General features: G+C 39.5%; 1 protein-coding gene across 5 annotated transcripts in view; it reads right to left on the reverse strand.

Moving 5' to 3' along the window:
- Positions 1 to 13,014, reverse strand: part of LOC113413149 (disintegrin and metalloproteinase domain-containing protein 9-like) — a 39,320-nt gene that overhangs the window by 22,082 nt on the left and 4,224 nt on the right. For 3 of the 5 annotated variants that reach the window (XM_026669212.2, XM_087964371.1, XM_087964372.1), the window contains exons 4-9: positions 10,599 to 10,677; positions 7,851 to 7,927; positions 5,080 to 5,281; positions 4,503 to 4,568; positions 4,107 to 4,175; positions 661 to 833 (exon numbers count right to left, since the gene is read on the reverse strand). In XM_026669212.2, the coding sequence (XP_026524997.2) occupies positions 661 to 833; positions 4,107 to 4,175; positions 4,503 to 4,568; positions 5,080 to 5,281; positions 7,851 to 7,927; positions 10,599 to 10,677 (666 nt within the window). The remainder of the gene's footprint in view (positions 1 to 660; positions 834 to 4,106; positions 4,176 to 4,502; positions 4,569 to 5,079; positions 5,282 to 7,850; positions 7,928 to 10,598; positions 10,678 to 13,014) is intronic. The other 2 variants (XM_087964373.1, XM_087964374.1) reach the window with 2 other exon arrangements.

Here is a 13,014-nt window from a genome sequence, read left to right on the forward strand (position 1 = left end):
CAAATTGGCCATGCCCCTGTGCCCCTCCACCTCCCCAAGGTCAACCACAGCCTTGATGCGGCCTTCAGTGAAATTGAGATTGACACCCCTGCTATAGTATTTAAACATCCTGAAAAAAAGTTATTTAATTGGATGTGAGATATGTTGGACCCTTGGCCCATTGTTTTAATTTCATTTGATTATAAGACAGATATAATGTCTTTGGCAGACTGAATATCTTGTATTTTATGTTAATAGCAGATAGATGCAGTATAATTACCCATACTGTATCTTTCCCCATGTCAGATTAATTCTATGCCATGTTGATGATAATTTAATTAATCTGTTGCATGAGAATTTTAAACTTCTTTGTCCTTTATTTATAATATACTATAATGGTGTAAAATATACTATATTCAAAAATTTAAAAATAAAGTTGAACCATATTTTGATTTATGTTCTAAGAAAAATATATTTTCTTAGGCAATTAGCAGCAAAAAAATATTTTTAAATCCTTGCCAATCCCCACAAACATCCACAACCATATCCACAAAAATCTTTCACTAAATGATACTGGGATATAAACTCCTAAAATTACTAGAATATTACAACTGTAGAATTTTCACTTTGTTCTCAACATTCCAATATATCTGTATATATAATATAAAGAAAAATCCTTACATGATGAGATGAGCAATATCATTTCTTGATCTCGTAATAAGATTTGTTTTCCTCCAAGCCACAAATTTGTTCAACACATCTCCAGCTGAATCACCACCCACCTCTATCTGGTTTCCACTTGTCCATATTTCCAATCCAATTAGGACAACTTGTATGTTTAAGGGTCTGAACATCTGTAAATATACAGTTGATTGCCATTATGTAGGTTTCAGTAAATTTAGATAATTTCTTCCAAACTGTTCCATCTCTGCAAACCCTCTTTGCAATATGCCATGCAAATAAGTATTTATAGTTAGCCAATAAATGTGAATCAGCACACTATGTTTACATGTTGAACTCATAGTCCACTTTACCTATGAGTTAAAAGGCAAACTATAATTGACATAATACACCACAAAAAGGCATAGTTTACAAGTTCCAAGGTTGTGATTTGCGAACCTGGTTACTTAAGAATATTGAGTTTGTTTGAACGGATTCCACAACATGCACACATATGCCCCCACTGAGGCTTTGTTGTAGGTAATTCCTGCTAACGCATACAAACACTTCTCCAAAATTATTACTCTTAATATGAATTATGCTGTTTATGAGTTGAACAGCTATATTCATTTCAAGGACAAGCAAAACAACTAATGCAATAAACAAACATTTTAATCCAAAAGTTCCTGTCTCCTAAAGTTTACTAGTTATCTTCTCCCAAACCATTTGAGATAAAGGGGTAAGGTTCGTAGCATGAGGAATCTTTGTGCAATCATGTAAGGCAAGCTAGAAAAATTTTCCTACAGCAGACTGATTTGTATAAGAATTGTATGACTTCAAAAAAAAGGATTGAATAAAGATAGCAAGTTCTGATCTCTGGAATGGGATAGTAATACTTACAGAAAAGGTCCCATGTATCCATCATTATCCAATTATGCAAGGAAGGTGACATTTTATAGGCTGTTGAGGTGAACTTCTCTTGATAAGCTGCTACTCTCCATATATTAAAAAGTATAATCACTATTTCCCTAATTGTCCAAATAATTACATTGTTTAACATGCAGTGTTTTTCTAATACCAGGGAAAATGGCAGTCACACAGACTAGAAAAGATTTAGGTTGTAAATCCCAATCAGTTCAGGAAATATAAGATCATTTGAGCCTCAGTGGCACAGTGGTTAGAATGCAGTACTGCAGGCTACTTCTGCTGACTATTGGCTGCCTGCAATTTGGCAGTTCAAATGCCACCAGGCTCAAGGTTGACTCAGCCTTCCATCCTTCCGAGGTGAGTAAAATGAGGATTCAGATTGTTGGGGGCAATCTGCTGACTCTGTAAACCACTTAGAGAGCACTGTAAAGCAGTATATAAGTCTAAGTGTATTGCAATTTACTCTTAAACTTGTTCCCCTTGTTAGTAAGATGAAATGATAATGAAAAAAAATACTTGCCTACTGCAACAACTCTTAACACTTAATTACATATATTTGACATATAATTTTTACATAAACACAATTTAAAATTCCACAAGTATTATTAAATATAAATATTAAAATTCTAAAGACAGCAGTAAGTTTTAAGTTCTGTTCTAAAGAATAACAAGGGCCCTGCCACAATTTATATATATATAGATTCCTTTAATAGATCACAATCTCATTCTTACAAATATATTTGCTTTTGTCTGGTATATATATATATATTGCTGTTGATTTCCATACACACACACACACACACACATATGTGTGTGTGTGTATGTGTATATGTGTATGTGTGTGTGTGTGTGTGTGTGTGTGTGTGTGTGTGTGTGTGTGTGTATGTTTTCTTAAGTTTTCACGGGTATTTATATGTATGGTATTCAGCTTTGTTCGGGTATTTTCCCGTGTAAGATTAAGAGTATCCTGGCGATGTTTTGGCGAGGTCCCACTTGCCATCCTCAGGCTGGTGCTTTCGACTTCGTGCCAGTGCAAGCAGTGTGTGTTTGGAGCTGCCGTCTCTCTATAAATACTAGTGGTGGGGGCTGGTGTGCTGGACTGGTTGGCTGTGCTGTTGCCTCTTGATTGGTTGATGGAGTTGATGTTGGTATAATGGACTGTGTGATGGCCTTGTGAGTTTTGTTGTGGAGATATCCTGGATCTTGTGCTGTAATCTCCTGGGTCGTTTGTTTTGTGGTGATCTTTTTTCCATTAGCCTCTCGTGTTTTAATGATGAGGGGGATTGGCGGTGGTGTCCCGTGTTGTTTTGGGTCTGGTGTTGGTTTTCGTGGCTGGGACTCATTTGTTGGTAAGGGCTAGCTTCCAGATGTCTGGTAGGCCAATCCCCCTCATCAGACCCAGGCCCAAGCCCATCCTATAAATGAAGGACAACCATGATCCAGAAACCAGACCACGGCTGCTTCGCCAGCTGTCACACCCCCCAACCCCAAAACCAAACAAGCTGACACACGCCAAGAATACAGACCCAGACCCCAAACTCGAAGCCAGACTAAAACCCAGAATGCTACATCACGGCCACCCACTCAGGATATCACATCAGAAAACTCAGGAAATTACACCACAAGAACTCAAGAAGTTGCAACACAGCAAATGACCCAGGATATTACAGCACAAGACCAAGGATACCACAGCAATAAATCTCACAAGGTCATCACACAACCCATTACCCAAGCCGTTACAACACAGGAGGCTAATGGAAAAGAGATCAAAACACAAACAACCCAGGAGATTACAACGCAGGACCCAGGATACCACAACAAAAGAATTCGCAAGCCCATCACACAACCCATTACCCAAGCTGTTAAAACACCAGAGGCTAATGGAAAAAAGATCACTACAAAAGAAACGACCCAGGAGATTACAGCACAAGATCCAGGATATCTCCACAACAAAACTCACAAGGCCATCACACAGCCCATTATACCAACATCAACTCCATCAACCAATCAAGAGGCAACAGCGCAGCCAACCAGCCCAGCACACCAGCTCCCACCACCAGTATTTATAGAGACGGCAGCTCCAATCACACACTGCTTGCACTGGCATGAAGCCGAAAGCACCAGCCTGAGGATGGCGAGTGGGACCTCGCTGAAACGTCACCAAGATACTCTTAATCTTACATGGGAAAAGACCCGAACGCACCTAGACCTACATACCTGTACCCGTGAAAATCTACGAATATGAATATATGAATATGAATATGAATATGAATATATATATATATATATATATATATATATATATATATGGAAATCAACAGCAAACAAAGCCTAACTATAAACTAAATTATGTTACATAAATAGAATGTAATTTTATACATTCCGCAGAATGTTAAACTAACTTCTGTATCTTGGGCTTGGTTTTTTTAAAAATCTATGTTGTGACCAGCTTCAATTATAGAAATTATATTATTGTCCTTTTTTATTTTCTCTTATAAAAAGATGACCTAACAAATGAATAACAAAATATTCTGACTTACCCCATCTACATAATTAATCAATTCAACTGTTTCTTTCTGTACAGCTTCAATAGTTCTTTTGAATATATACTAAAACAATTAAAGAAAGAAGACATTCTAATCAGGAAACGCAATTAGGAAAGTTTAAAAAAATCCCATAGCAATGTTGGCCCACCCAAAATATCCAAAATCTAAAATTAGGTAATATGTACCTTCATATGGACCAATCAACTTAACACAACTTAAATATCATTAAATTAAAGTGATTAGTCATCTATTTATCTTTTGCTTAGGGAGAAAATGAACCTTTTGTCCTGGCAGAAATAAAAACTTACTACTGTGTTCATATCAGCAATGGAGCGACAGAGAAATTCCAGATATAATACTAGGAAGCTAAAGATATTTGAGAGAAATTACCCTGTTGTTATCAACAACCATATAGAGTTCGACGTATCGTTTCTCTGGCAACACAGTTCTTCTTTTCTGTAAAATTGAAAACAGATCCCCATTACATAGCTGTTTTATTTGGAATTAGTTCAAAAATTAAGTAAAAGTTAACACCAGGCATTTGAAGCCAATTCATTATGTGAACTATTGTTGTTTGAAAATAATCAATCTCATTTAGGCAGGTCAAACAATTACTTTCAAAATGAAGTCAAGTCAAACTTCTTTGTTTGCTTCTAGTATTTCAATTCAAACTGGATTTGGAATCAAACTGTGAGGAAGCAGTACATTTTCAACTTTTTTTCAGTGAAATTACCTGTATTTGACTTCAGATGTAGCAACTCAAGATACAGAATTTTAAATTATTATTTTATCTTTGTTCCCCACCCACTTTTCAAGCATTATTTAATTTCAGAAAGAAATAACATGAGGAAAAATTTCCTTGGTGTGAAGCAAATAATTTATTAAAACTAAAAGAGCTGTGGCTAAAATCTAGAATACACAGATTAAAGCATGCAATATTTGAAAAATAAGATAAAAATATATTCACCCTTCGAAGTGTATCCTTACTGAAAGGATAATGTGATATATTAGTATATTTTAAAATATATTCATGATACTGGTCATCATTTTGTACACCACAGGAAAAAGATTCAGGAGATTTATCTAATACATAGAAAAAGTGTTCAAATTTATTTGATCCCTTTACTGGCTCCATGCCATATTGCTTGTCACCAATATAGAGGATTCCCCTAAAAAGGACAAGAAAAGTTATTTAATCAAAGGCCAGCTATGTAAACAAAAATAACCCTAAATAAGTACCACAATGTAATACGTAGCAATATGACAGTACAAATCTACTAGTTTCTCAATAAGGAAATATAATGACATGTCTTTAGTCCTTGATTTACAACCACAATTGAGCTCAGAATTTATGTTGCTGTGAGAAATTTGTTAAATGAGTTTTGTCCCACTTCACAACTTTTCTTGCCACATTTGTTAAGTGAATCACTGCAGTTGTTAAATTAGTAACATGGTTGTTAAGTGAATCTAGCTTGTCAGTAGGTTGCAAAAGATGGCCACATGATCCCAGGATACTGCAATGGTCATAAATATGAATCAGTTGTCAAGCATCTGAATGTAAATCACATGACCATGAGGACATTGCAATGATTATAAGCAGGAAAAATGGTCATAAGTCACTTTTACAGTGTGGTAGTAACTTCAACTGGTCACTAAGTGAACTGTTGTACGATGAGGAATACCGGTATAGGGTGAATAAATGTCAGATTCAGTTCTGGCACAAATGTCTAGAAGTATACACATTTTGAAAGACCAAATAACTTTCCAAAATTCCAATAATGTAAACTGGGCACAGGAACATCTCACTCTCCAAATGTTTCTGCAATACACTCTCTTGTTCTCCTTCACCATTGGCCTTATTGGCTGTGACTACTGGGAGTTATTCTTCAGAAAATACTGGAAGGCAATAGATGTAAACCATACTTTTAATCTACATCAATAGCAACACACTCTCTCTCTTATCAGCCTTTTTTAATTTGTCCTTGTCCTGAGGCTAGAACTCTGTCAGTATAGCTAAAACCAGAGAATCTTAAGAATTACAATCCTAACACATCTGGACCCTTCAAACTTTCAAAAGTAACATGAAGACGATCCATGATTATTTTCAGCATTGCTGAACTGAAATACTGGGAAGGAAAAAAAAATCACTAGCCTGCTCAAAGCTACTGCTACGATCAGAGGTGGTATTCAGCAGGTTCTGACCAGTTCTGAAGAACCAGTAGCCGAAATTTTGAGTAGTTCAGAGAACCGGTGATTACAGGGGTGGGATTCAAATTTTTTAACAACCGGTTCTGTGGGCGTGGCTTAGGTGGTGGGCGTGGCTTGGTGGTCATGTGACTGGGTAGACATGGCTTGGTGGTCATGTTATTGGCTGGATGTGGCCAACTCAATATCACTTACATCGAGGTACTCATCTCCTCGCCTGGCCTCTCAAGACTGTGGGGATGCTGCAACAGTCGTATGTGTGAAAAATGGTCATAAGTCACTTTTTTCAGTGCCATTGTAATTTTGAATGGTCACTCCACACAAGCAAAGTACCAGCAAAGGAAGGGAAAAAAACTCCAGAGAAGTTCCTGAGACAGGAAGTCTAGTCCTGCCAAGAATGTAATAAGGATTAACGGAGAGGCAGTTTCTGTAAGCAACACCGGAATGTTTCCTTCCTGCCTTCCTTACAGGATTAGGCCAGTAATTTCTTCTAACAACCGGTTCTCCGAACTGCTTACAATGTTAACAACCAGTTCTAGTGAATAGGTGCGAACTGGTAGAATCCCACTCCTGGGTGATTACCACCTCTGACTGGAGATTTTACAGTATCCTTCCCCTGCCACGCCCACCAAACCACGCCCACAGAACCAGTAGTAAAAAAAATGGAATCTCACCACTGGCTCTGATTCACTATAACAGCAGTGTCAAACTAGATTTCAATGAGGGCTGCATCAGGGTTGTGCTTGACCTTGGAGGGGCTGAGAGGGGCACGTCCAGGGTGGGCATGGCCTGCTCGATGTCACTTGTGTCAGGGGCACCTATGGTGGCCCGAGTGCTCTGCCAGCAAAAACGGGCTCCTGAGTTCCATTTCTGGCTGTGACAGCCTCCTGCAACCCTCTGCCAGTGAAAATGGAGCTCGTGAGGGCCGCTGGTACCCCTCCCAAGCTGTTTTTGCTGGCAGAGGTACCACAGGCCAGTCCTTCACTGTTTCCAGGGCAGCCTCAAGGGCTGGATCCAGCCCGCAGGCCTTGAGTTTGACACCCCTGCACTATCATAACAATTCCTTATTCTAAAACAGTCTATGATAGCAAAATGAAGATGTTGTATTTGCTATGGTTGTGGAATGGGACAATCCTGAGCTTTTCCAACCCTTTTATTCTATGATTAAATAAAAGAATAAAAGGAATAGAGGAGAGTGGGGATCTTAGTTATTTGGTTATCTCATTTTGCATTCCAGTGTTAAAGAAAGAATGAAGACAGGCAAAACATTTTATTTTGGGTACTACTAGAGGAATTAAAATAAGTTCTCCTTATTTGACTGAAAACTCAGAAGCAAAGACTGGATGAGACAAGACACAAAACAACACAGTAGGTTCAACTATATCCCAGCTGAGTCAGAAATGACTCAGAAAAACTCTTGAAAACAATTTATATTTGTGGGAATCTCGACAACAGAGGTGATTTCAAATTTCCTCTGTTGTATTCAAAACTATCCATCTGCAAGTACCGACAAAAGGAAAAGAAGGATTATACCTAAGGCCATCACAGGTACTGAGGGCAAGCAGAGAATCTGGAACTCCTTCAATATTTCCATGGTAGTAACAGTGTGTCTGAAATCAGATAATTAACAGCATTTTCATAAGGCAAACAGCAGATGCAATTTATTTTCTGATGTAAAGAAGGATGGCATATAGGTAGCTCTCAACCTATGAACACTATTGGCACTGTAATTTGTGTTATTAAACAAGGCAATCGTTAAGTGAGTCATGTCCGATTCTACAACTTTGTTTTGCCATTTTTAAGTAAATCACTGCAATTGTTAAGTGAATCATGCAGTTGTTAAAGCAAATTTGCTTCCGCCATTCAGTTTGCTTGTTGGGCCTAGCTGGGAAGGTCACAAACGGAGGTCACGTGACCCCCCAGGACACCAAAATCTTCGTAAATACATGCTGGTTGTCAAGTGCCCAAAATTTAATCATGTTGCCATGGTTATAAGAGCAAGGATTACTTATAAAGCACTCCCCCCCGCCGTCACTGTAACTTCAAACAGTTGCTACATAAACCATTGCAAGCCAAGGACTATCTGTATTTACTCAGTTCCCAAGACGTTTGTTGTACAATTTTGTGGATTGTAGTGCAAGTAATGTTTATCCTGCTACCTTAAGATGATCAAAGCCAACAGAACCACAACAGTAATAGAGCATGTTTCTCTTCCTGCCAAGCATCACTTGAAAAGAGAGATTCTGTGCAAGTACTTAACCCCAGCCATTTTATTTTCCTGTGAATGGCACATGCGAAGGGAAAGATGTAAAAGGAACATGCTTACCATGGAGGTTTCATTTTCTTTCCTTCATGTCTCACAGAAAAAATGAGATAAACTTTTTGTATTATAACATATGGATCATTATAATGTCTTGCTCAGGTTTGAAACAATTACGATATAATTCTCTGGATCATTTTTAGATAAAGGATATAGTGACAGGGCTTTTATAGTATGTTGCAATGTGTGATGTGGTTTGTTGGGTTTTGCTCAGTGTAATGTACAAACACTAAATTGCTGCTATTTTAGTTAGATAAACCTGAAGGCACAGGACTATTTTATGTAATACAAAACATTGTGATTTTGATTTTCACAGGACTTTTCCATTGAATTAGGGAACTTCAGCCGCTTTCTAGATATAGTTTCTTCCCCCCATTTTTTTTTTAAACAAAGCTTTTTTGCATTGGAAGAGAAGCAGTATCAAAGAGCTAGGTTAGCTAACTATCTCTGCAGAAAAATATACATCAAATTTAATTTAATAGTCAAAACCTCCAGGTCTTGGGGGTTCCAGGACTGTCAAACTCAATACAAGTGTGTAGTCTTTGATACTATGTTTTGCATAAAATTCAGTCAAGACAATCATAATATTTTAATTGGCCCAAAAAGTGAGAAGCTACACTCTAGCAAGATTTGTTGGAAGTCTAGAGCTAATCCTGCACTCCTTTTTGGAATGGAATTTTCTAAGCTTTGAATCGACTCCTCTCTGAGCCACTAATGCCTTAGAATGGCAGCCTTTTAAGTTTTCAAAAAATACTTTTATTAGCAGATAAAGTTATTGGCAAAAAGGTCAACTTAGATAACAAATTATCAAGTTAATTACTCATCTCTCATTTGGCACCAATAGCAATGAGTTGATCCGGGGCTCAAAGGAAGTGAATTGTACATATTTTAGATTCATGATGTCTATTTCCCACACACACAATAGAAAGAATATTCTGGGGGTGCTATTTTCTGTGGGAGTCCTAGAACATCAGTCAGAAATATTTGGAACTCAAATTCACAGGCAAGTTCAGGCTGTGTAATAAAATTTATTATAAAACCAGTTGTTAGTTGTATGCTAAAAATGCTGCTAGTAAAAGAATATAGTTTCTTAAGATACATTGTTTAACTTCCCAGACTATTAATCATCATGGCAAAGGAGAAAATACAGTGTATTCCAAGAACCAAATATGACAAAGTTTGGCAAAGAAAAGTGGTTTTCTGGAATGGAATATTATCTTTTTCTCGTGTTTCGCACATGCTAGATTACAACTCACACCACATCCAGCTAGCAGGGCCATTGGAAAAGGTTTTGTTCAACTCAAAGCCTTATTTATTCATTTATTTTTTACCTTTCCTTTAGGAACTCAAGAAGGTGTATCTGTCACTGTTTATGCCCCGTATTTATCAAAATAGATGGCACGGCAGTTAAAAATACTGAGCTTGTGACAACCTGGGTTCAAGACCCAAGCGCTGCGTGGGAGAGTGTGCTCTTGTACTTGATCCAGTTCCTGCCAACCTAGCAGTTTGAAAGCACGTAAATCAGAGGTGGTATTCAGCAGGTTCTGACCAGTTGCGGAGAACCGATAGCGGAAATTTTGAGTAGTTCAGAGAACCGGCAAATCCCACCTCTCACTGGAGATTTTACAGTATTCTTCCCCTGCCACGCCCACCAAGCCACACCCAGAGAAGCTGTAGTTAAGAAATTTGAATCCCACCACTGATATAAATGCGAGTAGATAAATAGGTAAAACTTCAGTGGGAAGGTAACAGCGTTCTGTGCGCTTTGACGTACAGTATATTCATTCTGATCACATGACCACAGAAGTGTCTTTGGACAATGCTATCTCCCTCAGTTAAGAAATGGAGATAAGCACTGCCCCCCCTAGAGTTGGACACATCTGGACAGGGGAAACCTTCACCTTTACCTTTAATAATAAAAACTGGAATAGAAAGTTGGCTTCTTCACAGATACAACATACCTGAGTTTCCACAGGAGTACTCTCCAGCTTGCCCTCTTGGTTATAAGTATATATTGTAAACTTTTCCCCAAGAAGGTTTCTACAACAAATTTCAAATCAATAGTATTTTAAGATGCAGGCTATTCATTAATGAATGATAACACTACAGCACTTTAATATACTGGTTAAAGTTCATAATAAAATTTATCCACATACCAACATTTTAATGAAATATAAGCTGAGTTTGATTTTTTTTAAAAAAAAATATTAAGTAAACATTCAAGCAATTTTAAATACAGAAATCTAATCATTTTAAGCAATGCTAGTGCCATATCCTATTAATCTACTATGTAGTGTAATGTTAAAGTGTAATATTAAGCAATGATTTAATACCATGTTTCTCACATAATAAGGCCGGGCCTTATTTTTTGAGCCCGAAAAAACGGCTAGGCCGTCTTTTCGGGGGTGACTTAATCCCCCCTTGCATCCTCGCCAACAGCCGCTCCTAACGGGCGATCATGGCGAAGCGCAGAAGCTCCCTACTCCCACCTTTGCTGCAGACACCTTTGGCACCCGCCGCTGTTGCTTTCCTTCTGCCCATTCCACCACCACGTTTGGAGCTGGCGCTTCCGTGTTTGGAGTGCCGCCGCCATTGCAGCTCCAAACGCGGAAGTGGCAGCTCCAAACATGACGACGGGCGATCTTTTTATTTTGGTCAGCGCGAAGTTCAGAGCGAGCAAGAGAGGGAGACTGCGATGCCTCCATCCGAGATGGCAACCTCACTAGTGGATCACAACATGGCTGGAAGCCCGAATCGGCGGGATACGATGACAATCTTTTTGGAGCGAGAGGAAAGGGAGAGAAGAGTTGCGAGGCGTAATTTGCAGGAGGAAGTGGGTGTACCCCACGGCAGGGAGTCCAAGGAAGAAGGGCGGTGAGGCAACGGAGAGCGTCCCGTAGCTCCGGAAGCAGCCTAGAGACGCGCCCGGGAAGAGGCGCAGATGCTGCCTTGTAGTCCCCAAACCAACTCCAAACGCGAACATGTTCCAAACGCGAAGCCGGTCGCTAAAGAGCCAGAAAGCAGCAAGGGCGCCAGGTGGAAAGGACAGGGTCACGATCACACGGAGATGCCCAGAGAGCGGAGCGCACATAACTAAAGGCGGCGCACGCAGTTGGTTTGGGGACTACAAGGCAGCATCTGCGCCTCTTCCCGGGCGCGTCTCTAGGCTGCTTCCGGAGCTACGGGACGCTCTCCGTTGCCTACCGCCCTTCTTCCTTGGGCTCCCTGCCATGGGGTACACCCACTTCCTCCTGCAAATTTTGCGCTTGCAACTCTTCCCTTCCTCTCGCTCCAAAAAGATCGCCATCGTATCCCCGCCGATTCGGGCTTCCAGAAATAATGCTTGGATCCACTAGTGAGGTTGCCATCTCGGATGGAGGCAACGCAGTTCCATTTCTTGCTCGCTCTGAACTTCTTCATGACCAAAATAAAAGATCACCCGTCCATGTTTGAGCTGCCTGCCCGCTTGCTTGGAGCTCCAAATGGCGGCAGCACTCAACACGGAAGCGCCAGCTCCAAACGTGCGGCAGAATGGGCAGAAGGGAAAGCAACAGCGGCGGGTGCCAAAGGTGTCCAGCAAAGGTGTTTGTGGGGAGTAGGAGCTCCCCGCGCTTCGCCATGATCGCCTGTAGGAGCGGCTGGTGGCGGAATTCCTGCCCGCTCGGGCGCTCCTAACGGCAAGTTCCCCGCCTCTTCCCCTTATTTTTGCATATTTTAAGATAGGCTTCCAATTTGGGGGAGGGGCTTAATTTTGATTTTTTATGCCCCAAAACATGCTGGGCCTTCCTTGGTGGAGGTCGTATTGTTGGAGAAACACGGTAATACCGTAATAATACCGTAACTATTAATAAATCATTAATAGTTAATTATTAATAATTATTTTTATTCTATTAATACAAGAAATAGAAGCATCCCATGTAGTTTAGCAAAGATCTCAGTTGTCATTATTCCAACTAACAACCTCCAAGAAAAAGACTCAGAGAATATCATCTTCCCAAAGATCCATTTTATTAGAGATGTCATATTGGCACATCTGGGGAAAACCCCAAACTGAGAGTTCCGGGTCTGAATGTAATTCTATACTGGGATAACCTTCCATCATCTAAAGTCTTTCCCTAGTCAATAGGAGTAATAAGCAACACCTTCATTACCTAAATCACAGACACCAGGAGTTCTCACTTTTATTGTGCAATTACCCTGCTTTATTCATCATTTAAAAGCCTGCCTATATTATCCTGCATTTATAATATTTTGATATTTTTCTATGACTATTTTCATAATTTATGTTTCAAGAGAAAATCAAGGTGGAAAAGAAGAAATAACTATGCACTGCCTTGGAGCTTAGTGTTAGATTAGACTTGCAATATCTTTGTGCCA

Source organism: Notechis scutatus, chromosome 4 (assembly GCF_049901735.1).
Source record: "Notechis scutatus isolate UNSWTSFEM ecotype Mainland chromosome 4, rNotScu1.2, whole genome shotgun sequence".
Classification (NCBI taxonomy): domain Eukaryota; kingdom Metazoa; phylum Chordata; class Lepidosauria; order Squamata; family Elapidae; genus Notechis; species Notechis scutatus.